General features: G+C 40.8%; 1 protein-coding gene across 2 annotated transcripts in view; it reads right to left on the bottom strand.

Annotated features, from left to right (window-relative positions):
* Window positions 1–11,142, bottom strand: part of IL6ST (interleukin 6 cytokine family signal transducer) — a 36,042-nt gene extending 24,900 nt beyond the window's left edge. The window contains exons 1-3 of one of the 2 annotated variants that reach the window (XM_054809568.1): window positions 11,010–11,142; window positions 3,749–3,829; window positions 2,335–2,646 (exon numbers count right to left, since the gene is read on the bottom strand). In XM_054809568.1, the coding sequence (XP_054665543.1) occupies window positions 2,335–2,646; window positions 3,749–3,829; window positions 11,010–11,043 (427 nt within the window). In that variant the 5' untranslated portion in view covers window positions 11,044–11,142. The remainder of the gene's footprint in view (window positions 1–2,334; window positions 2,647–3,748; window positions 3,830–11,009) is intronic. The other variant, XM_054809569.1, reaches the window with a different exon arrangement.
* Between the last annotated feature and the right edge of the window lie 12,195 nt (window positions 11,143–23,337).

Genomic DNA, 23,337 nt, shown 5'->3' on the forward strand with positions numbered 1-23,337 from the left:
TAGCAATAATTAATCTATATACACATTTCAATCCAATAAGAATCATGCTAAGTGTCCCATTAGAGCAATTTCAGTGAACATCAGAAGTATTTATAGTTAGATTTATTTCTACAGGAGGGGGCAAAAGTGCTAAATACCATCCAGCAATGCAAGTCAAGCAGCTTAACCAGTTGCTCTGAGAAACAGTAGGCTGTATAAGGAGCAAGCACCTGACAGTAAGGAACAGCACAGAAGATTTTTTTATTCTTTGAGGCAGAAAACCTGATATCAAACATCTTATCTAAATCTATTCACACAGAAAAAAAATGCTAACGAGCACTACAACTAGATTGGCATATGTTGACTTTGCCAATAACCTGAGCTCTAATGCAACTGAGACAGGTCTATTCTCCCCCACCCAAGCTATAGAAGGATGCTTTAGCTGCGAACATCTACAAGATAAGATATCTTCAATGCACTTTATAGTGTGTAAGAAACTTTCCGAGTGCAGCTGAACTATTTTTTTACTTCTTAAATTCAAATCATAGCATACAAAGTTTGTTTCTAGCTATTAGAATATCACTATTTACAATAGTACAATATACTTGAAGAACCTTACTTCCTTTCAAGAAGAATGCTATTTTCAACACAACTACCTTATGAACTTTATAGTTTTGCTCCTGAATAGTTGTATTCTTCTCAAACCTGTTGTTATTCTCATTGTTTACAGAATTTCTCTTTAATTGACAGTATGAAAATACAGTAGCTTTAAATACAAATGCACTTCAAGATTCATATGTGAATTACAACTGCAGAATGTTATCTGTACTGTCATTCAGTTTATCATCTTAAGATATTGTATCTGTCCTCACCTTTCCACATATTTTTCCTGTCACATCTTTTCTGGTAAGAAATTTACTCCTCAGAAGTTGAAACAGAAAACGTTGTTCTGTGAAAGCATTTTGTAACTCATTCTAGATCCACCTTAATTTAAATTGTGAACTCAAGCCAGCCTTTTGTATACAGACCATGCAATAACTGCAATACCTTTTGCCAACACTAGGAGGCAACAGAATTCATCAGCCATTCATATCCTGCTATTACAGACAGTCGAACACTTCATAAATGGTCCACCAACTAATTAAGAAGTAGTATATTCAGTTATTCATGTTACTTTCTCAAGACCTCCCTCTTGTCTCAAAGAGCACTTGCTCAGAACTATGCAAGTGCTATCATGCTTGAACAAGGAAAGTTTATAAAAAATACTTTTAACTGTGTGTAGAGGTAGAGTAATCCAAGTAGTATGTTCCATCCTTAAGGCAGTTCAGGTTAGCTTTAGTAACACAGAGGGACTAAATATTTCAGTCCATTAATGAAGAAAACATCAATTTCACAGTGTTGGTATGAAAGCAGGACATGCAACCTTATTATATTTCCTTGAACACTAAAACAGAAGCCAGAAGTAAGGAAAGTTAGTTTATCTCCTAGGATCTATTTCAGTTAAATTCACATCTTCTTTCTGTAATTTAAATATTCCTGTTTCAACATTTGTTTTCTGTTGTTCTGTTTTCTTCCTATTTCAACACTGAAATACTGAAGTATTTTCTATTTTTAGAAACTTTATTCTGTGCATATTTACCAGCTTTGATGGTGTCGCAGTTTAACCCGGCGGGCAGCTAAAACACCCACACAACCATTTGCTCACTTCACCCCCCGCCCCCCCAGTGGGATGAGGGAGAGAATTGGAAAAAAGGTAAAACTTGTGGGTTGAGATAAAGACAGAAAAGGAAGATAATTAATAAGTAACACAAAACAAGTGATGCACAGCACAATTGCTCACCACTTGCAGACCACCAATGCCCAGCTAGTTCCCAAGCCATGGTCCAGCCCCCAGCCAGCTTCACCCAAGCTATAGACTGAGTATGATATCATATAGTATGGCCCATATCATATGGCCCTTTGGCCAGTTTGGGTCAGCTGTCCTGGCTGGGTCTGCTCCCAGCTTCCTGTGCACCCTCAGCCTCCTTGCTGGCAGGGCAGTATGAGAAGCTGAAAAGTTCTTGACTTAGTGTAAACACTGCCCAGCAACAACCAAAACATCAGTGTTTTATCAACATTATTCTCATCCTAAAACCAAAACACAGTGCTATACCCACTACTAGGAAGAAAATTAACTCTATCGTAGTCAAAACCAGGACAGATAGCATGTAATTTGACAATGCTTTTATACAGTTATCCAGGAACTGGGAGAATGGAAATATGTGTCTCAAAATGCGCACACTTTCTATTGTTTGCATTCTCCTCAGAAGCAATTTTCTTAGGACCAGGGTAAAAGGCAAGAAAAATAGTACTTACAGCCTATTGTAACTGTAATTCCATAAATGTTCTGCTCGATCTGTCCATCTGCTAAAATGTTGCATGTCAGAGGAGTTGCTAGTGAAGAAGTGTCATTAAATGTGACACTGGAAACTGTTCTGTTTATTTCACGATACTGTTCTTTAGGTATCACTCTATTTTTAATTTTCCAAATAATTTGATTAGCATAGATATTGCCAAAGTCAAGACAACTCTCGTTCAAAATGCATAATGCTGTGAAATTGGAACCAAGGGCCAATACAGGAGACTCTGGAATGATGTGACCACATGACTGTACAAGTCCACCTGAAACTAAAAAGAAGGAGAATTGCATCTTTATTAAAAACTACAGAGCATTCCATAATCAATATTGCTCATACAACACAAGTGTAATGTTAAAATACTACCTGTGTCTAAGTAGGAAATGAATTAGTTACTTGACAGTTATAAAACAAATGAATTAGTGGACCACCAAGGAGATTTAAGGGGTAAAACCAGCACAGTGTTCCCTAGGCTTTGCAAAAGCATTTTACCAAGCAAGAAAAGCTCTATTAATAAACTTTAGAGAAAAAGGAGAGTCAAGAATTGAATGTTCAGTATGTTTTGAGGGAGGCATGTAATATACTTGAAGTTACTCTTGCAGTTAAGAAGGTATTTTCTGTTGAGAAAGTTAACAATAAAAAATTGGGATAAGCATGCACCTTTGTTGTGGTGGACTAGTTTTAGAAGAAATGTAAACAGTTAAATATTTGATTTGTCCATTTCAAAAGCTTCCGTGTATATACCATAAGCATATTTGGGAATTATAGTGAGCGCTGCACATTTCATAGTACTCTTTTACAAAGGAACTTCAACACAATAAAACTGTGACTATTGCTGTGGAGGCACATAAAGACGAAAGTGTCAAGTTTTAAAGATGAAATAGATGACTGAAATACTGCCTTGAATCAACAGCCATACTAAACATCTTGAGGATGATCACTTGCTACACGGTAGCAGTGGCTGACAGCTCTAACTTCTAGAGCCTACTACACTAGTTCACTGGCAGCTTATTGCTTTAACAGCATTTAGTCTGATGAAGACATGCTTTCATTTAGATACCATTTCACCACTTGAGTTTGATACAGTGACCAGCTCCAGTTATGTCAGTGGAACCAAAGGAACCTTCCACTGACCAAAGTTGCTCTTCACTATCTCTGTACACAGATGAGCAATGAATAGTAGTAGTGAGTACTTGTTTAACATGCATTATTTTACCATAGTATTAAGAGTACAGACTAGGTCTCTCTATCCTAATACACCTTGCTTTCTGCCCCCACCCCACAAGTATCTAGACAAAAAGCAAGTATGTGCTTGAAGCATCCGATTAAAGAAGTTCTACAAGTCTCTTGTATTTGAGACACAGAAGTCTTACCTTCAAGGGAACAAATACTCAAGAGCAGATATAAGCCATGGGCCACCCAGTTCCACATAGAAAACATGCTGCACAGAATTCCTGTAATGGAGAAACATTTTTTTTAATTTAAACTATTACTCTTCACTTTAGATCATTGTCAAATTCAGACTTTTATTTCATCTATGACAATTTCTCAGGTATGCACGTTTATTTTCCTGAAAGAGTTAGTATCTTCTCACTCCAGAGAAAGAATGGACATACTGTTTCGATTTTACTCACTGCTATAACAAAATTCAATGTCTACTTACAACAACTAATACAGTTTAAAGCCTCTTTAGTTACAAATTTAAGAAATCCATCAGCTTAAGGTTTTAGTGGCATATATGGAAACAAACCTCACTGGTACTTCTGTGGGAGGTTCAGTTAGAATATAGAACATAACGCTGTGGCTCAGGTTTTAAAACAGAACCCTATGAATACTTACCTAGCTATCAAAGCACTGATATAAATGCTTTGTGCAAGGTTCAGAACAACTCTCCACAAACCATGTGTCTCATTCACAAGAGTGACTTAAAATACATTTAAGAATGGAAGTGGTGTGCTTCACAATATCAAGAATTGTTGACTACTACACAAAAAGTATTAACTAATTATTCAAAACCTTACAGGGGAGTTTGTAATTCCTCAAAAGTTGGAAAGTGTTTTTTAAACTCTTATGCTCTTTATTTCTGTATTGCAGCAGGGTTCACTTTTTCTCTGTTTCGACAATTCTACAAAACAAGTTTAGTTTCTCTAAACTGAAGCATTCACAGACTAGCTTCCACTCCAGTTGTTTTGAAGCCATAAGGTCTCTTCTGGATTTCTCAACTTGCAGTTACAAATCAGACCTAAACTGCTAAAAGCAAGTGACCATTGTCTACTAAGAATATGAGCTATATTATTTTTAGTTACATTTATGCATCTTTACAGGAATAGGTAGACTGGCTTAGTCAAATAGGGCACTTAATCCATAACCCGATTTCTAGAAGCAGACATCATACTGTTCTTATAGCTAGAATTTCTAGGTTTATTGAGATTTGAGATGAGACTGCCTGTAGCAACCCTGCTTCTGAAGTTTTATTTTCACTAACCTGACAAAGCTTCTTTGGAAACTGACCTTCTGAGCTTTACCCCTATAAAAGGCAACTCACTAAGAAGTTCAAGGAATTCCACAGTATTCCCCAGAAAGGAAAAAGTTTAAAAGCTACATTTACTATTATCAGAAGGAAAAGAAACTGCAATTTATGGCAGGAAATACTCCTTTGCTTTGGTTGCATGTAGTTTGTTATAAAGACAGAAAGACACAAAGCATTTCATATAGATCAATAAAACTAGACAAGACAATTTAAGCACTGATGTATCAATACCAAGCTAGAACCTCATTCCTTAGGCATCAGCATATCTAAGCCCTCCTTACGTCCTTTTTTTTTTTTTTCAAATAAAGGTAAAAAGTATAACGTAAAGAAAATCTCTATTCACAAGAATTGGAAACCAACAACTAAACAAAAGCCAATCTAAAAATCTTTACAGCAGTCTTTGTAGGGCTCACCAACGTACATGTGTTTCAGTTGGGACTGAAATAGCTACTATCAGAACCACTCAGCAGTATCTTTATTTGCATCTATACTTGTGCGTTCATCACCCAAAGCCCTCCAAAATTTTCTATGTAGAAATTTTATACTGGAAATATTGCCAATCATGTTAAGAAGCATTTGTATTTGTAACTAGAGGGTTTTTTTTTTTTTAAACTAACAAGACACTTATAATCCAAATGTAGTTGTATGTAGTTGAGAATCAAAATACTATTCATTTTTTTTACGTTACACTCAAGTACTCTCACTGGGCTGGACATGAAAACCATTATACAGCTTTAAGTTCAATACATCTTTAGATATTTATTACAAGCATACAGCAAGAGAACTAAACCTATTGATTTTTTGCTTATGGATGTAAACCCTTCCAATATCTGGAATTAAAAAAAAGGCTTCTACCTACCCACGCCTTTCTGCATTTTAAAATCCCAGCTGGTTTTACAAATTTTAATAAATTCATATGGTGAATAAAACCAAACTCAGAAGAATATTCTCTTTGATTTAGGTCAGACACTGACTAAAACCAGCACATATGAATCTATTTTAGTGTCCTGACTTACTCTGACATTTATCAGAAATACTGCCTGCTACTTAAAGCTTGTTGTGCTCTATCAAGGATAGACCTTAAGAGTTGTTATTTTAAGTGAGATTCATTTAAAGCTATTTAAGTTGAACAATTTGAGCTGCAGAAGATCTGAAACTCGTGAGAACCCTGAGGGCAACTACAAGCTAGGTGGAAAGAAGCTGCAGCTCTGCTTCCCTGCTAATTGCCAAAAGCTGCAGATTTAACAGCAGAAGCAGCTTCCACAATGAAGAGGAAAGAATGAAGCAGATAAAAAAACCTTTGCTCTTTGCCTTTCTCAAAGAATATTCAATATAGCATTTCTGTCCCATTTGCTATCAAGATTAGAATAATGACAGTGCCAGCTAAGCTAAGTATTACATCATTACAAAGTTATTTGTTTTCTTTTTTCTAATGATTTATTTCAGGTTAAGTGATATTTCCACAAAACTACTCAAGAACTGCTGGTGCTAAAATCATATTAAGTCATATTAAGTATGGTTCAGGTTAATAAAAAATACTGTGAAGCACGTGAAGGAACATAAAAGCCAATACTTAAAAAGCAATAACCAACTTAACAGAAGTAAACAATAATACAGAATGGTAATGTTTTGCTCTAAAGTATAATTTATTTTTTTAAGAAATAAAAATAAGATTACTTAATATTTTTAAATAAATGCCATTTCTACATTCAACTGTCTTCCAGACTTGGAATACAACATTTTAGTTGTCCTGAGCAGATTCATTTACATATGATAAGCTCAAGTCCAAACCTCTACTACTTTACACTTTGGAAAGTTTAGTATCTGTTTTGAGGGAGCAAAGAAACCCTCCACAGTTTATAGTACTTATTCCACCACACTCAGCTCCAGAAAGGCAAGAGAACTGAGACTCATGCTCCATCACCTGCAATGGAAAGCCCACTCACGGGAAACAAGCAGTTGTGACTACACAGCGTCAAAATCATGCTACAGTTCAGCATATATCTGCTTTTAGGCTGCTCAGATGTATTTTACTTTTTTCCCCTGCTAATCAATGTAGTTTGAAGAGCAAAGCTACACACCTCTAAACCCACAAAGAAGCTACTGCAATCCCTTCTAATGTGAGCTATTTTAAAAAATATCAGTCCCTCTAGCTTTTACAAGACTGATTCTTGACGGAAATTTAGTTCTAGGGAAAGAACAGTACACTTATTTACACTAAGCACTTCCATCCTAGATGAAAAACACAAAAAAAGAAAAATTAGGACTTACAACTGACAAAACAAGGATACATACTTCAGAATGTGAGAAAGAGACTTCTTATGGAAATGAGTGTTTCTTAATCTGAGAGTATAAAAATGCTCAGGTGCACATGGTGCAGAAACCCTGCCTATAAGCTATACCAAAACTTAAAAAATAGTGTCATAATTCAAAAGAAACGCTGCTAAACATCAATTGTCCACCATTAACAACTTTAAGTCAGACTAAGTTGCAAGTCTGGGCAACAGAATCTCAATAGTTTCAGCAATTACGCAGCACAGCCCGAAGTCTTCTGTTTTACAGACTGGGGCAGTGTATTAGGAATCTAAGGTGAAAGTTCAGCCTGATGCTTAACTAACACTGAAGCAGCTAGTCAGTTCAGAAGCTTTTTTTTAAAAAAAAAGGCCAAATGAACATTTTATCTGCAGTATGCAGTTGTTGTGGACCACTAAGTGAAGAGTAAAGGGAAACAGAAAGAAACTGATATTAGAAGTTTGTCAGCTAGCTTTCATAGTGAAGTCTGCCAAAGAATCAAAGTCCATCAAAATATTACACAGTAAAAACAACATGGTCAATTCAGAACTGCTGCTGGTGATGCTCCTTAACTTGCAGAACATAATTACCTTAAAGAGGAAAAAACCTGTGAAAAAGCTGCAGTTACTTCAGTGAAGACAGACATATGAAACTCATATGCCATGAGATCACCCCATTTAATGTCTAAATCATATGGAACTTCTACTATTCTTCACATCCTGCTATCATTTTGAAAGGAAAGCACTAAGCCTTTATGCCTGAACCTTAAACTGATGCTTCAGACAGTGTCCTATGGACAGCTAAAGCTTGACTTTAGGGTCTTTATTAAATCCAAAGTAGCAACAGCATTGAGCTTTATGACTAACCTGTGAGTAACATTTCTGAAGAAGTATCAGGCATTCATGCAAAACAGATATCATTATTTATTCTCATCAGAGAGAAGTCTTACAAATTAACCTTATTTTATAAATAATGAAAATTACCCCAAAATGAATACAGTTATATGACATATGATGAGTTATCACCTCTCCATTTCAGACTGGTAACAATTACTGTCCAAGGGATCTACAAATGACAATTTCAGTTTAAGAATAACCTGTTCTTGCCAGCAAAACCAGCTTGCAAGGATGAGTAACACCACAACCACCACAGGAAGGTGTTAGGTCTATTAAGGTTCATCATCACATCAATCACAAAAGCCCAAAGGGTACTGGCAAATGGATTTCCAGAAATTCCTCAAGCCCCCCCCCCCCAAAAAAAAGATAAGAGCTAAGCTTACAACTTCAAGTGGTAATCTCTCACTAAGAATCCATGTAGCTCAGACAGACAGACCAGGGAACCAGTACGCAAGTGATACTGCACACAGCAGCTACTGCTTGAGGTTTTGTAACAAGCCAGATAGTACTTAAAGCCCATCTAAAAGCTGTAACTATCCTCAAGGAATTTTGACTACTCAAGCTGTAACTGCTTTCTAATTAGGAGTATTTAATCTGCAAGCTTCCTTCCTTCCTCCAAGCTTACTTCCTTCTTGGAAATATTTATGAGACTCAAAAAACCCCAAACACCTCTAAGAAAATCACTTAAAAAAATCGTACATTATATGCACAGAATTTTCTGAAATTCATTTTCATATTTAAAATACCTACACACAAATCGTATCTCTACTCTTCCACAAAATAGGCAAGCCATTTCTCCACATTCCTTTGCCTCTAGAAGGAGGCTTCTCCCTACTTCTGGGGTCTTAGTATAGCACTCAATAAAACCCCCAAAGAGGCACAGCCCAAAATGACTGAAATACCTCATTAGAGGCACCAAATATTTGCTTGCAAGAATTAAGTTCTTCTTTCTGGTACCTACTTAAACTACAGATCACTTTCTCCGAAATACTTCAGCAAGTAAGCTTTAGTCTAAAAAGCAAATGAATTTATACAAAATAATGTCTCAGCATTCCATGTTCTCATCTTGAAGTCAGACCTTCAAGACTGACAATCACCAATGCTGGTTCTCTAATTTAGACAGTTCTTGCTAATATAAGAATAATTCTAAAAAATATTGACCAAGAGGTTTAGTTATTTTCATACAACTGTGCTAGTGCTAATCCTCCAAAGCAGCAGCACAGGAGACAGCATATCTCCATGTTGTGTACAGACTTATAAATGTGCATGTATCCTTTTTCCCCTCTAAAAAATGCATACATAGGCTTTACTTGAAGAGATCGCATTTCTAGACGTGTAAACAAGATCCACATATTTATTTTTAATGCTTAACTCCTAGGAAGTAATTAAGTTTTCATCATCCTCTCCTACTTTCCTATTGCGATACACCAACATACAGATTAAAAGTTTGTTAAGTTCAGAAGTTACATGGTTTTAATAGACACCTTTTACAGATCATTATTCCTCTGAAAGTAGCACTATTTAGGAAGAGAAGTATAAATTTTATGTTCTATAAAGGAAGAGAAGGTGAAAGAAAAAAGCTCGTAACTCCCAGAAGTATTTCACTTGTGGACTCCCTCTTTTTCCCCCCCCTTCTCATTGGCAAGAGAGATCACTAATGACAAAACTAAACCCCCACAACATTCTACTACCAGATTTCTCCTTCAGAAAGGCCTCAGAAGTAACAAGCAGCCACCAGCTAGCAATCACCTTGTCGGCCTAAAACAAGGATGGAAACAGAGACTGGGATTTATTCTCCTCTGCACTGCCAGCACACTTGGCAGACCGCTTTCCTTTGTGACTCGGTTTCATCATCTGAAAGATTAAAATAATGACACCGTTTTTCTTTAGGAAGGGCGTCAGAGACCCAGTGCAAGAATGACTGGAGCTCAGGAGCACACTGAAGTTAGCAGACGACCCAGGCTGCTCACTGTACCCGTTCCTCCCTAATTCATCAGGGAGTCCCTGCGGGAGTTGGACCGGGTGTAAAACAAAGTGTGCCTTTCTTTCAAGGCTAGTAGTTTTCTACAGGCAACAAGAACAGACCGCTCGCGGTGAGGGCAACAAAACGCAACGCTCTGCAACAAGAAAAAGTCTGCCGATGATATGGCCATGCTCGTAAGAGTTGAAAAAGCCTGAAAGACACGAGTTCAGTGAGGGTCGCAGCACCTTTATTAATTAAGACTGACGGCATTAAGAACCACCGCACTAGAGAAAAACCCGGATAATCTTTGGTCTCACCCTCCGCGCCACGCCAGCAGGTCAGTAAAACCGCATCAAGACAGGGGAAAGGTTGCGGATGGGGCACCCCAGCAGCTGGTACTACGCACAACGGCAAGAAAAACGACTCGGCAGCCCCTCAGGCCCCCGAACAGAAAAGGCCTTCGGCGGCCCAGCGGCGGGCGAGGCCATATTGCATTTTAAGCGCCACCGCCGGGCCAGCTCCGTCAGCGCCCGCCGAGGGGAGGCGAGACGCCGCTGCGGGGAGCGGGCGGCAGCACCGCACCTCCTCACAGCCCACCGGGCCGCGCCCAGCTCGAGAAGAACCGCTCACGGCCGCGGGCAGGGAAGACTGCGGCCGGACGCCCCCACCACTGGGGTGGAGGCGAGGGATCGGCTCGGGAATTGAGTGGCGCAGGGCTACCGTCCTGCCCCCGGCCGCCAGCCAGCCCTGGCCGAACGCCCACCCACTCGCCAAGGCGTCCCCGCCCGCGGCGCAAAGCCGCCTGCCGAGCCCGACTACTGCCCAGAGGGTAAGAACGGGCCAACACAGCCGCCAACGGCGGACGCCCCTCAGGGAGAAGGACGCACAGAGGCGGCGAGAAAGCCAAAGAGAAGGGGGAAACCGCCTACGGCCGCGACCCTCCCGGCCCTTACCTGGCGCTGGCGCCGCCGCCCCACGGCGCCCCATGCCCTGCCGACAGCCCCTAAATAACGGCTCCGCCGCGCCGCGCCATCGCGCCGCCGTCCTCCACGCGCGGCCCCACACCCGGTCACGCTCCCTCTCCGCGTTCCCCCCCCCCCCCCCCCCGCGCCCTTCTCTCCTCGACGCGCGCCGCCATTGGCACGCGAGGGCCGTGACGTTGCCGAAAGGGGGCGGGGGGCGGAGCTTCCCGTAACGCGCCGGCCCGTGCCAGGATCCCGGGCGCGAGGGGCGAGCGCGGCCGGCGGGGGACGGGAAGGGCGGCGGCGGTCTGTGAGGGGAGGCGGGTGCCCACCTCCCCCCTCCCGGCCGCCGCCATCTGCCCGGCGCTCCTCGCTCCTCCCCCGGAGAAACACTCCCCGCAGGGTTTTCCCTTCAAGGTGTGTCTGTGAGAACAGAGGAGGGGCTTGAGAGCCCCCGCTTCCCGGGGAGAGGAGCGGGAGCGCGGTCACCTCCGTCGCCCCCTGCGGCTCTTACCTGCGCGGTGGGCGGCAGCGGCGGTACCCTTAGCTGAGGCGAGCCGGCCCCTGCCCGAGCCGCCGCCGGCGAGGCCTCTGGAAGCTTCTCCTGGCCCTCAGCCGGCCGGGCCTGCGCTGCCGGCGCGGCGGGGGTGTCCTCGCGGTCAGGACTGAGGAGCGAGCAACCTTCCCAGCATTTCGCAAGGCTCCCCTGGGAGCACGGGCTGCTGGAGAATGGTCTTATCGGCAACAGCGGTGTTAGCAAAACGTTGTTATCGAGAGCAGTCCGTAGAAAAGGTGTTTGTGGAAGGCTGGGTTGCTAGGAATGGTCCTTAATATAGATCATTTGATCAGGATCCAGGAAAGTCTCTGGGTTCCCTCGATGCTTATCCTTGTACATTTCTTCCCTCAGTAACCCTGAAAAATGACTTTTGTAAATGGGACACGGTCATGTGCTCTAAGATGTCCTCTTCGTTCCAGATAAATTTTTTCCAGTTCACGAGTGAGAAGGAACACACTTCAGTGCCACAGCCACAAACTTACACCACGCTAAGAGTGTCAGAGTAGGATCTTTTTAGTTAGGAAAGTACCAGACACCACTGATACATGCCCAAGTTGCTTCCTCCCATATCATTTAGGCTTTTGCCCATTTACTTAGGTAATATTTGGGCTTGAATGGCATATGAGATAGATTCTTAGTATCTCATTTTAGTACTTTAGAGGAATAGGCAGATTGGCTAGACAAATAGGGCATCTAGTCCAATATCCTGTTTCAAACGCTGCCTGGCATGAGCTGCTAATGAGAAGAGATTAAGAACTTTGGAAAAAGATAGTGGAAGATAACCTTTTTGTCACGTTTAGTACCAGTCTCTGATTATGTTTGGTTTACTTTTTTTAATTGGTTTGGGTTGGAAGGAACCTTAAAGATCATCAAATTCCAACCCCCCTGCCATGGTCAAGGACATCCTCCACCAGACTAAGTTGCCCAAATCGCCATCCAGCCTGGCCTTGAACACTTCCAGGGATGGGGCATCCACAACTTCTCTGGGCAATCTGTTCCAGTGCCTCACCACCCTCACAGTAAAGAATTTCTTCCTAATACCTAATCTAAATCTACCTTCCTTTAGCTTAAAGCCATTCCCCCTTGTCCTATCACTACATGCCCTTGTAAACCGTCCTCCAGCTTTTTCTGAGATTGCTTAATATCCCCAACAAAAATATTGTTATTAACTCTGAGAATTTTGTGTACTTTATACATAACAGAGTAAAGCTGGATGGGCACTTCAGAGGTCATTTAGTTCCTCCACTTCCCTCAAGACAAAATTAGCTATACTAAATAGTTCTTATAGGTATTTATCTAACCTGCAGATTAAATTTATTACTTCATGTCCCTACTGACAGCTGATTCTCTTTCAAGCAACCTTAGAATGCTTGTGGTATTGCTGTTTCTCCCATTGGTAGTCTCTATGCTTAATACACCCAGTCCTTTCCATCTTCTCTTACAGGGTTTTTGGTGTTCAAACCTGTCTTAATCAGGACAACTGACCTCTGGGGAAGAAGTTTCACATTTTTTTCATTATGAAAAAAAGTACTTCAGCATTACAATTTGTCAGTTTTGCTTTCTCTTCAGACTACAGTTCGTGTGCTTGTGCTTATGTTGATGTAGGATTACAGTTTTAGAATCATGTATAACTGGTAGATTTTCAGTCTGTAAGGATATCCCAGAAGTGGCCAGATATCGCCTGCTAATTGGAAGTAAAGAATAAATACTTTGTTCTTCCTTTGCTTCCATGCGTGGCCTTTGCTTTTACTTTATTAAGCTGCCTTTATCTTGACCCATGAGGGTTTTTTCCATCTTATTTTTCTCCACTCCCTGTCCTGCTGAGGAGGGGAGTGATAAAGTGGCTTGGTAGACACCTGGTGTTCAGCCACGGTCAACCCACCACAGTACCCTCACAAAAATCACTGTTTGGCAACAAAAGGTTAAGTGGAAGCAGACTCCAAGTAGAGGGACCACAAAAATAATGGGGTTTTTTTCCCTCTTGTTTTAGCATATCTTCTCTGTCCTGTAAGATTATTAGAATTCTGCTGCTAAATAGGCATTCCAGGAGCAGACGCTCAACTTTCCTCCCTTCCCCCAGCCAACAGAAAGCCTCTTGTGACATTCTCATTCCGAAATCTGATAGCCTGAAGCGATTCCTGGTTTATTGCCAGAATTTGTAGAACAACACCCCCTCTTCAAAACCAATCCTGTCTCAGGCCTCACTTACATATGACATGTATTGTAACTCCTCAAATAAGCAAGAGCTCTTGTGTTTCACAGACTCTTTACAGACTCAATGTAAAACTATTTCCACATAGCTAAAGTTGCACAGAAGAACAAAACAATTTGTTTGCAGTTATACTTAATTTTTCTGTATTGGCACAAAATATCATTAATATAGTAACAATTTAGTTGCTGTATTCAATATTGTGGGAGTTCTTTTGAGATTATTGGTTTTCCCAAAGATTTTTTTGTAGGTTTGGAAAGTGATGATAGCATGTTTGCTTATATACCTTATCCACGCCTCCCCCCCCCCCCCCAACCTTTTGCAAACTCTAGATGCATGGAAAGATACCTCAAATGTATGAAGAAATAGCTTGATGGACAGACTGAGTCCCGTTTCTCTATGGTTCAGTCAGTGGGCACAAGTCAGTCTTGTATTTTCCACCAGCAATGGTGATGTGGATGGTGGGGTGGTCATCCGCTGTCCTTGTGGGTGACCTGAAGACAGCTGTAATAGCCCGTTGATCAAGTTGATCTTGATCTTGTAAGTCCAATAATTCTCAGTCAGAGCTGCTGTTTGGCTTGCCTTACGCTACTCAGAGGAAATAATTTGACATCTGTGTTGCCAATGGAAGTAAGTGGAATTAAATGTGGTAAGATTTATTTTTCTGAAATGATCACCATCCCCCCCAAATGTGGTTTGTATTAATCTTTTCCTTCTTTCATGGGCAGGACTGAATGTTTTGGGCAATTACGCTACATCACTCAATGGGTTGAGTTTTGTTTTTATTCTTGTGAAACCTGGGGTTTTAATCTGACAGGAGGATTGTTCATGTTGCAGTGATTTCTAGTTCTGTGTCAGCATCTTCTCTAGTAATAAATGCTTCATTTTGAATCTTGTTGGTGAAGGTGAAACTCAGCTGTGGTCACAAACACTGGGCCAAAATCTCTGCTGGCATAAACACCACGGTCCACAGGAGCTGTAAATGCTTACATTCTGGCACAGGGTCTTCTAGCCTGGAACATAAAATAAATTGTCTGGACTGTGGTCTTTTAAAATATACAGACTGTACTTTCAATAACACACCAGAAATCTGGTTGTTCTTACAAGATCATTAGATATTTTCTGTTGCAAGCAGGTAAAAACAAATTAATAGTATTATGACTGCCCTTTGACAGAATCAGGACATTTGTGATCCCAGGTAAAGGAAACAATTAAGCCCTTCAAGCATGTTGTGAAGTGCCTTTTCTGCACGTGGATGATTTCCTAAAAGACTCTTTAGTGTACTGCATTGTATTGTTCCCTACTGATACACATTATACTGCTGTATACTGTACTGTATATGCAGTATAGTACTGATATATAGGTAATATAAACACAAATAAATTAGCATTTCAAATACCCAGAGAAATTAAAAATTCTGGACACATTTTAAAAATGTTCCTGCAGTCTAGCATTTTAATCTGCACATTAAGCATTATACGAAATAAGTTAGTCTGTTGAATTCACTAAATATATGAGACAAGAATGAAAGGAAGTTAATTGTCAGGAATTGGAAGGTCTTTGAGATGAATTATCTATCTGCTCATTTACACTGCAGTTTGTGTTCCAACACAGAGTTGGGCTAAATAGGATATTTCCAAGCTCTATGATCCACAGCTAGTATATAAGTAGGTAGAGCATGGCTTTTCAACCTCAGGAAGAAGGGGATTACCTGGGAATATGGGGGTGGGCAGTAACACTTGAAAAACATTCAGTGATTAGCGAAGGTTTGTGGGTAGCTGCTTCACTGTGGGAGCAGATATATTTTTAGAGATGCTGTTAGAGATTGGCTAGGAACAAACTGGTACCACTCTTTATGGATCATTTCAGCAGTTTTGTAACAAGTTGTGCCAAAGTCTGCAGTCAATGCAAAATCTGCTGAATCCTACAATAGATGTGCCACACAGAAGAAAAGATCTTTCTGGAATGTGTTATTATCTTGGTATAAAGACATGAAACATCCCATAGATACATCAGGGCTGTGAAAAGATTTCTTAGTCCTAGATACATTTGGTTTTGTTGGGATGGGTCGCTGTCAGAACAGGGATTTTGGGAAAGATTTTCAAAGTCATGGAGAAGCTGAACAAGAAGACTCTTTAATAGCAATGTTCTGACCCATGACACGTCAAAGACATTTTCTGTGAGATGGCTGAATCACTATTCGTCTGGAAGATTCAGTGACACATCTAAACCTCCTGCTGAAGTGATGATGTTATCTCAGCTTGTATCACTGTCCTGAACTTGAACTTACAAATATGGGTGTTCAGTGTCCTTACACTCAAGATGGATCTCCATCTTCTGACATTCTTTAACAGTAAGAAGAGTCACTTTTTTTTCCTCAAGACTGGAGAGCAGTAGTCCTTTGGCCTGGGTGGCCAGAACAGTAGCAGATTTTTGTGTTGAAGCCATAGTCTTCTAGGTCATGAATTAATGGTAAAGTCCCCGAAGAAGGGAGGAGGCAGGCTGGGAAGCAGCAGCAGAGAAAAAATGGATGATATAACCATGAGGGTTACAGCATTTCCCAGCTTTATAACTTACCAAACACGAGCTGCTCAGTGGCAGCAAAAACCAGCTTGGTAATACATTACTTTATTTTGGGAGAGTTTGGAGCATATTGCTTTGTTCCTAGAGTAAGTAGGTGTTTGTGATCCTTGTAACAAAGGGGTAAAAGTTCACTGAGCCAAGCAGCTGCTATTGGAACCAACCAAATATATACAACCTAGGCAAAAGCAAGTCCACTTGATACTTGATGGCACTTGTTGCACCAAGCAAGGAATAATGCATATGGCAATAGGGCTATCCTCATTCTTTAGCATCACTATGCCCAGTAGATTGCTAAAATCTGAGACTCAGGACAGGGTCTTGCAAAATTCAGTCAGGGTCTGTAGAGCTGTGACTGGGCTTCAGCAGTTCAGGACAACCTTGTGATCATTGGAATAACTTAGAAATGGGGATAGTTGGCTCCTCCACATGTGATAAGCTTGACAGGGAAGCTTTGAGTTGTTGAAGAGGGCTTGACCCAGTTCTTTTGTTGTGATTCTCAGGAAGAGGAATGGCAACACCATGAAGGCACAGCAGGGCATGTGGGATAGAAAGAAGATTGATCATAGCCCGCTGAAAAAAATGGCACATCTGACAGAGTGGTGTGGAACCAAGCAATCTACTTGTTTTTCGGGCTAGAAATTGTACAGCTAATGTTATTTTAGACCTAGGCTGGAAGCTTTGACTGATGGAACATGTTGCTAGATGGTGTTTTTTTCCCAAAAGACAGTGGGAAGGACAATCAGAAAAAAAGGGGTCTGACCTTCACTGAGGGAACAAGGCAAAAAGTGAGACCAGAAAAATGTAAAAGCTTCTAAATCAAAGAAAGCAAATAATAATACTGAAAAGGATTAAATTAATCAAACATAGAAAATGCTTAAATTAGAATGAGTAATACAGTGAAATTGCAGTTCACTGTAAGGAAGTGCTGATTCAGACTGGTAGCTGAGCCAAAGGTGTTATGACATACTACAGTCACTTATGCCACATGTGCAAGCTGCTCATTAATTTAGTATGCTTTTGGCAGCCGATAGAGCTGAAAAGCCTTCGGAGTGATTCTGCACACAAAGCCCAAAATATAGATGTGTGCTTGGACAAATACTTCAGGCAGAACTCTCAGACAGTGGACAAGAAGACCCAAATAGGAGTAGCAGAAGATGATTAAAAAGGAGAGGAAGATGTCCTCAGAATGATTAAAAAGGAGAAGAAGATGTCCTCAGAATGTGTGGGATTGTCTTTCCTACTTGACCACAAAGACTTTCATGAGCAATATGACCAATAAGAAATATGCCAGAAAATGTCAGTCAGTCTTTCATTGCCAATATAACCTAGTATTTGGACAAAATAAGGTCATGTGTGAAGAACAGCTAAGCTAAGCCTGAATATGGGCTGACAGAAGCGATACTAACAATAGAAAAAGGCCTTATGAAAACTCCAGGGCATAGTTCAGTCTCCTTTGTTATAGGATGTATATTTACAGCCAGTCTGTGTTATATAGAAGTAATTGTGGATTCCTTTCTGATGTTGACCTCTTAAAAAACACACGTAAGCAGCACTGCTGTCCTTTCCACTGAGCAAGGGAACAGTCCTAGTGAGACAAATTGTGCATGGCCATGGTTATTCAGGCCTTCCTTGTGTTTTGGACAGGCTGTAACAATGTTCCAGTTAATGCAGAACAAAATCACATGACATGCCTCTTCAGGTTTTATGATAATTGGCTTACACGGCACAGAATTTCCAATGGTGCTCATGTTCTTGGTTGTCAGCTGCAGAGAGTAGCAGGGACAGCACAGGGGTGCCTGCGTCCAGGTTCCACGCTGCACCTGCTCCATCGCACAGTGAATGTCTCCATGCTAAGCCTGAAACTTGTCTGTGTGAGGGCTGGTCTTAGGTAGTAGAATGACCCTAAACACGAAGAGCTATCACTGACCTCTTTGTCCTTGCTCTAAGTGCAAGGCATACTTCTTAATTTATATAGGGAAAGCAGGATCACAGAACAACACAACATTAAAAGAATTGCTGTAACCAGCTAGCATATTCCCAGAAAAACTGTAATAACAAATGACAACTTCATGCTTTAAGTTGCTGTGTTTCATAACAGCTAGTCATGCTAATACTGGAAAGTACTCAGCAGCGTGGTTGTGGTGTGCAGTACCTGTATGCAGTAGAAAATAGTTCAGCGTGACTTTCTTCAACAATCATAAATTTGCTTCCTGTGAATTCACACATCAGAGTGACACCCAGTGTCTGAAGACCTATTCTGTTGTAGCATGCTGTGTATGAATTAAGCTGTTGTTACGGTTCAAAACATTGGCTTTCTGGTACTACAGATTGTGACTTCTCAGAATGGGAATCACTGTTTTAGTGCGTTTTCTGAGACTTATTGAAGAAACAGTGTATTTGGAGCTTACAGAGAGCAAATGCTACAGGCAAACTACTGGCAAATCCTTGTATTTTTCCATGCTATACCTACTGTTAGACAGAAATCAATACAGTGAGATACCACTTGATTTCCAGGAAAAGAGCTATCAGCAATGATATATAGTTAATTGCCTTAAAGTGACACATTTTAAAAAAGGGATCTTGACAGCTTCGTGTTTGAAGTTTTCTGCTTGAGCTGTTGCAAAACACAAAAGGCTGGAGCCTGTTGCTACAAGTAAAAGCTGTGGGACTTAACAGGGAAGTACATTCTCATCAGTAAAACTGAAGCTAAGCTTTGTATTAGAGAACCCCTCCTTCACTGCTGACTTACAGTTAAATTGACTGATGCTATTCAGAGCAGTTAAGGTTATGCGTAGAAAAATATATTCAGTTCTGAGTATTTTACTGATAGACTAATGTCACCAAAAGTGAGTGTATTCACGAGAAAGAGTAACAACTTCATATGATGGAATGAAGACTTGAGAATAGGAACAATTCAAAAAGCAACAAAGTTCAGCATGCTAGGTGTATTTGTGTGTGAATGTGTAACTAAGAGATATAAGAAAGTGCGTAGGAATTTGTACGTGAAATTGTAGCACAAAAGGGTTGTATATAGAACGAAGTAGGCAACAGAATGAAAGAGAACAAAGGAGAATATAGTCTTTTTGCAATAATTTCCCATTGCTAAGACATACTAGATGGTGGTATAGCTTCCATCAGCTACAGGTCTTAAATAATTTATATCTGGAGTGAACAGTATCATTAGGTACCTAGGAAACATACATTCACTGGAAAAGAAAAGAAACAATAATGATTTGTATTAGCCAATTCATACTGCAACTTTTTATATGGTACAAAGATAAAGATCTTTGCCGCATATGCTTCACTACCTTTGAGGATTTACTTTGCATTTTACATTTCTGGTCTTGCTGATCTATATTCTTTTCTTGTTCCTCTACCATTATTTTTTACCATTTATTAAGAGTTCTTCCTTTCTTTTATCCCCTTGTGCTCTTTTTCTCATCTTCCATTGCCAACCTTACTTTCATGTCTTTTTCACTTTTCACTGCTCCCTTTAGCATGTTACATTCACAACTTGTCCAGAATCAGTTCATCAAAACAGTTCCTTCTAAGGGTCATCTTAGAGAGAAGGTTAACTGGATAGGAGTATTTGTGTGCCGTATTTATACTATCACTCAGCTATATAACACACTGAACTTTGCCAGAAATCTGAAATTGCACAGAGTTCCTTTTCCTCGTCTCACCACCTGCGCTAACAACTGTTTTGCAGTCAGAATTTAGCAAAAAAAATATGATGGTGGTCATGCATAAGGCATAGCAAAATCAAGCCAAATTTCTCAGTACTGAAACTCCTCTCTAGTGCCAATAGCAGTAAAAACTTGCTTTAAGAGATAAGCCAGAGAGATATGAGTCATAGCCTGAAAGCATCTCCTTCACTGAGCTGTGAAGCATTCTTTCTAGATCCAAGGCCTCAATTTAGAAATTGTCATTGTTACGTGAAATTCCGGTATGAATATTTGTAATCAAGCTTTAACTTCCAAGAACAGAATTTGATAGGGTTTTAAAATTTTTTTGGTTTTGTTGCAGCACTCAAATTTCCCAGACTGGACTAGGAGCTCATTGTCTTGCTGATACATGAATGTGTGGAAAAATGCAGACCTTCTCCCAAAATCAGGGATCCTAAAACATTAAAGAAAATGTCAGACAAACATTAGTGGTAAAAAATGTAACATACAATACAAACCAAATAGTTGTTGTAATTGTAGATTAATGCTCCCTCATTCTTTACATTATCATTTCCTACTGCTTTCTTTGTCACTTTCCTGCCTCTCTTCCTTTGCCCTTCCTTTCTTCTGTAATTGGGGCCACTTGTTATTCAGCCTGTAAAGGTTGACTTAAATATATTTTTTCTGTAGTTAATTAAGCAGTGGGATTATCTTCCTGGAGATATGGACATACTCAAGATCAAGTTCAAGTCACGTCAATATCAATATATCCTGAAACACATAGGCTGTTCCTGTTTTACTGCCTTTTCTGAATAGATCCTTTATGAAACTGCTTGCTAGTATTTGCTCCAAAGTTATAGTTCATAAAGTATTACTTAAATTTTATTATATGACTGTCTGTGATAATTAATATGAACTAAACGAATAATTTATTCACCAATGATAGTTTGTTGAACAAGAGACATTAACATTTTCACTATCCTAATATTTTATATGCAGTCCTTAGCAACGTGAATAAATGTATTTCAGAAATGCTTATAAATTCTTATGTCACTCATTAATTGCCTGATAAGCTTGAGTCAAAAGGAGCCATTAACAAGTTACTTTTAATACATTGGATTTGATGACTATTTCTCAGATTATGTTGACAGTCTCCTGGTAGGTTCCTGTTGGCAGCTTCACACTGTATATTACACGCATGTCAACAACTAACAACAATAGTATGTGCTGGTTCTTTAAAATTAAATGTTTGAAAAATGTTAGTGTGAAGTGGGGTGATCTCATCTTTGGATGTGTTGAGTGCATTGTCCTCCCATGAGCTGATGGTGGAGAATACGAGCTTTGAGAGGACAGTTGGACCACAGTGCCTTCAGAGCTTTCTTTCTAAATTTTTTCCTAAATTATTTTATAACTCTATGGCAATCATTAGCTTATCACTGAAGATTGGGCTATTAGGCCATGTACTGTCCAATGCTTGCTATTTATAAGGTTACTGGAATATATTCAACATGTCTTTTTAGATTTTATTTTTAATGTTACATTTATGCATACCTTATTACAAGCTTAATTGTGCGTCACTGAGAATATGCAGGAGGTGATTGGTGACAGCCAACATGGCTTCACTAAGGGCAAATCATGGCTGACAACTGTGGTGGCATTCTGTGATGGGGTTACAGCGTTGGTGGACAAGGGAAGAGTGACAGACATCATCTGCCTGGACTTGTGCAAGGCATTTGACACTATCCCACACAACATCCTTGTCTCTAAATTGGAGAGACATAGATTTGACAGATGGACCAGTCGATGGATAAGGACTTGGCTGGACGGTCACACTCAAAGAGTTGCGGTCAATGGATCAATGTCCAAAGTGGAGATCAGTGACGAGTGGTGTTCCTCAGGGTCGGTACTGGGACCGGCACTGTTTAACATCTTTGTCGGCAACATGGACAGTGGGATCAAGCGCACCCTCAGCAAATTTGCTAGTGACACCAAGCTGTGTGGTGTGGTTGACACGCTGGAGGGAAGGGATGCCTTCCAGAGGGACCTTGATGGGCTTGAGAGATGGGCCCATATGAACTGCATGAAGTTTAACAAGTCCAGGTACAAGGTCCTGCACCCTGGGCTGGGCAATCCCAAGCACAGCTGCAGGCTGGGCGGAAAATGGATTGAAAGCAGCCCCGAGGAGAAGGACTTGAGGGTGTTGGTGGATGAAAAGCTCAACATGAGTAGGCAATGTGTGCCTGCAGCCCAGAAAGCCAACTGTATCCTGGGCTGCATCAAAAGCAGCATGGCCAGCAGGTCGAGCAAGGTGATTCTGCCCCTCTACTCTGCCCTCGTGAGACCCCACCTGGAGTATACTGCGTCCAGCTCTGGGGTTCCCAGTACAAGAAAGACATGGAGCTGTTGGAGCGAGTCCAGAGGAGGGCCACGAGGATGATGGGAGGGCTGGAGCACCTCTCCTGTGAGGACAGGCTGAGAGAGTTGGGGTTGTTCAGCCTGGAGAAGAGAAGGCTCCAGGGACACCTTGTAACAGCCCTCCAGTACCTAAACGGGCCCACAGGGAAGCTGGAGAGGGACTGTTTACAAGGGCATGGAGTGACAGGACAAGGGGGAATGGCTTTAAGTTGAAAGAGGGTCGATTAAGATTAGATATTAGGAAGAAATTTTTTACTGTGAGGGTGGTGAGGCACTGGAACAGGTTGCCCAGAGAGGTTGTGGATGCCCCCTCCCTGGAAGTGTTGAAGGCCAGGTTGGATGGGGCTTTGGGCAACGTGGTCTAGTGGAGGGTGTCCCTGCCCACAGCAGGGGGGTTGGAACTAGATAATCCTTGAGGTCCCCTCCAACCCAAACCACTCTATGAGTCTATGATTCTATGCATACTTTTTAGAGACTCAGATGACCATTAACACCTGAAAATACAGCAATACATTCACAATAAGCACCTATCTACTTTGGAGCAGTTACATGTTTAGTGTAAAGATGTGTTCCATATCTCATTTTGAAAAAAGCTGGCCTATAGTGCCTTTGTGTACCACTTCTACCCCTGGGAAAGCTCCTCAAACGTTATGTAAGTTACGGTCTAAAGTTGTTTTGCAAGTTATTTGTAGCTCAAGGTTCTCAGCAATGACCTGGTAGTTCCTGCCTCTGTGCCGTCCTGCAGTGTTTTAGGTGTGAGGCTCTCCTTTTCCTGCCCTGTCTTCCTTTAGAGCTTTTTGGTTTTTTAATTTTGATTTTTTTTCTTGCTTGCTCCACTACATTTCCTTCTCCTGACTTTTGCATCTGACTTTATTTAATGTCATCCAGGGC

Source organism: Grus americana, chromosome Z (genome assembly GCF_028858705.1).
Source record: "Grus americana isolate bGruAme1 chromosome Z, bGruAme1.mat, whole genome shotgun sequence".
Lineage (NCBI taxonomy): Eukaryota > Metazoa > Chordata > Aves > Gruiformes > Gruidae > Grus > Grus americana.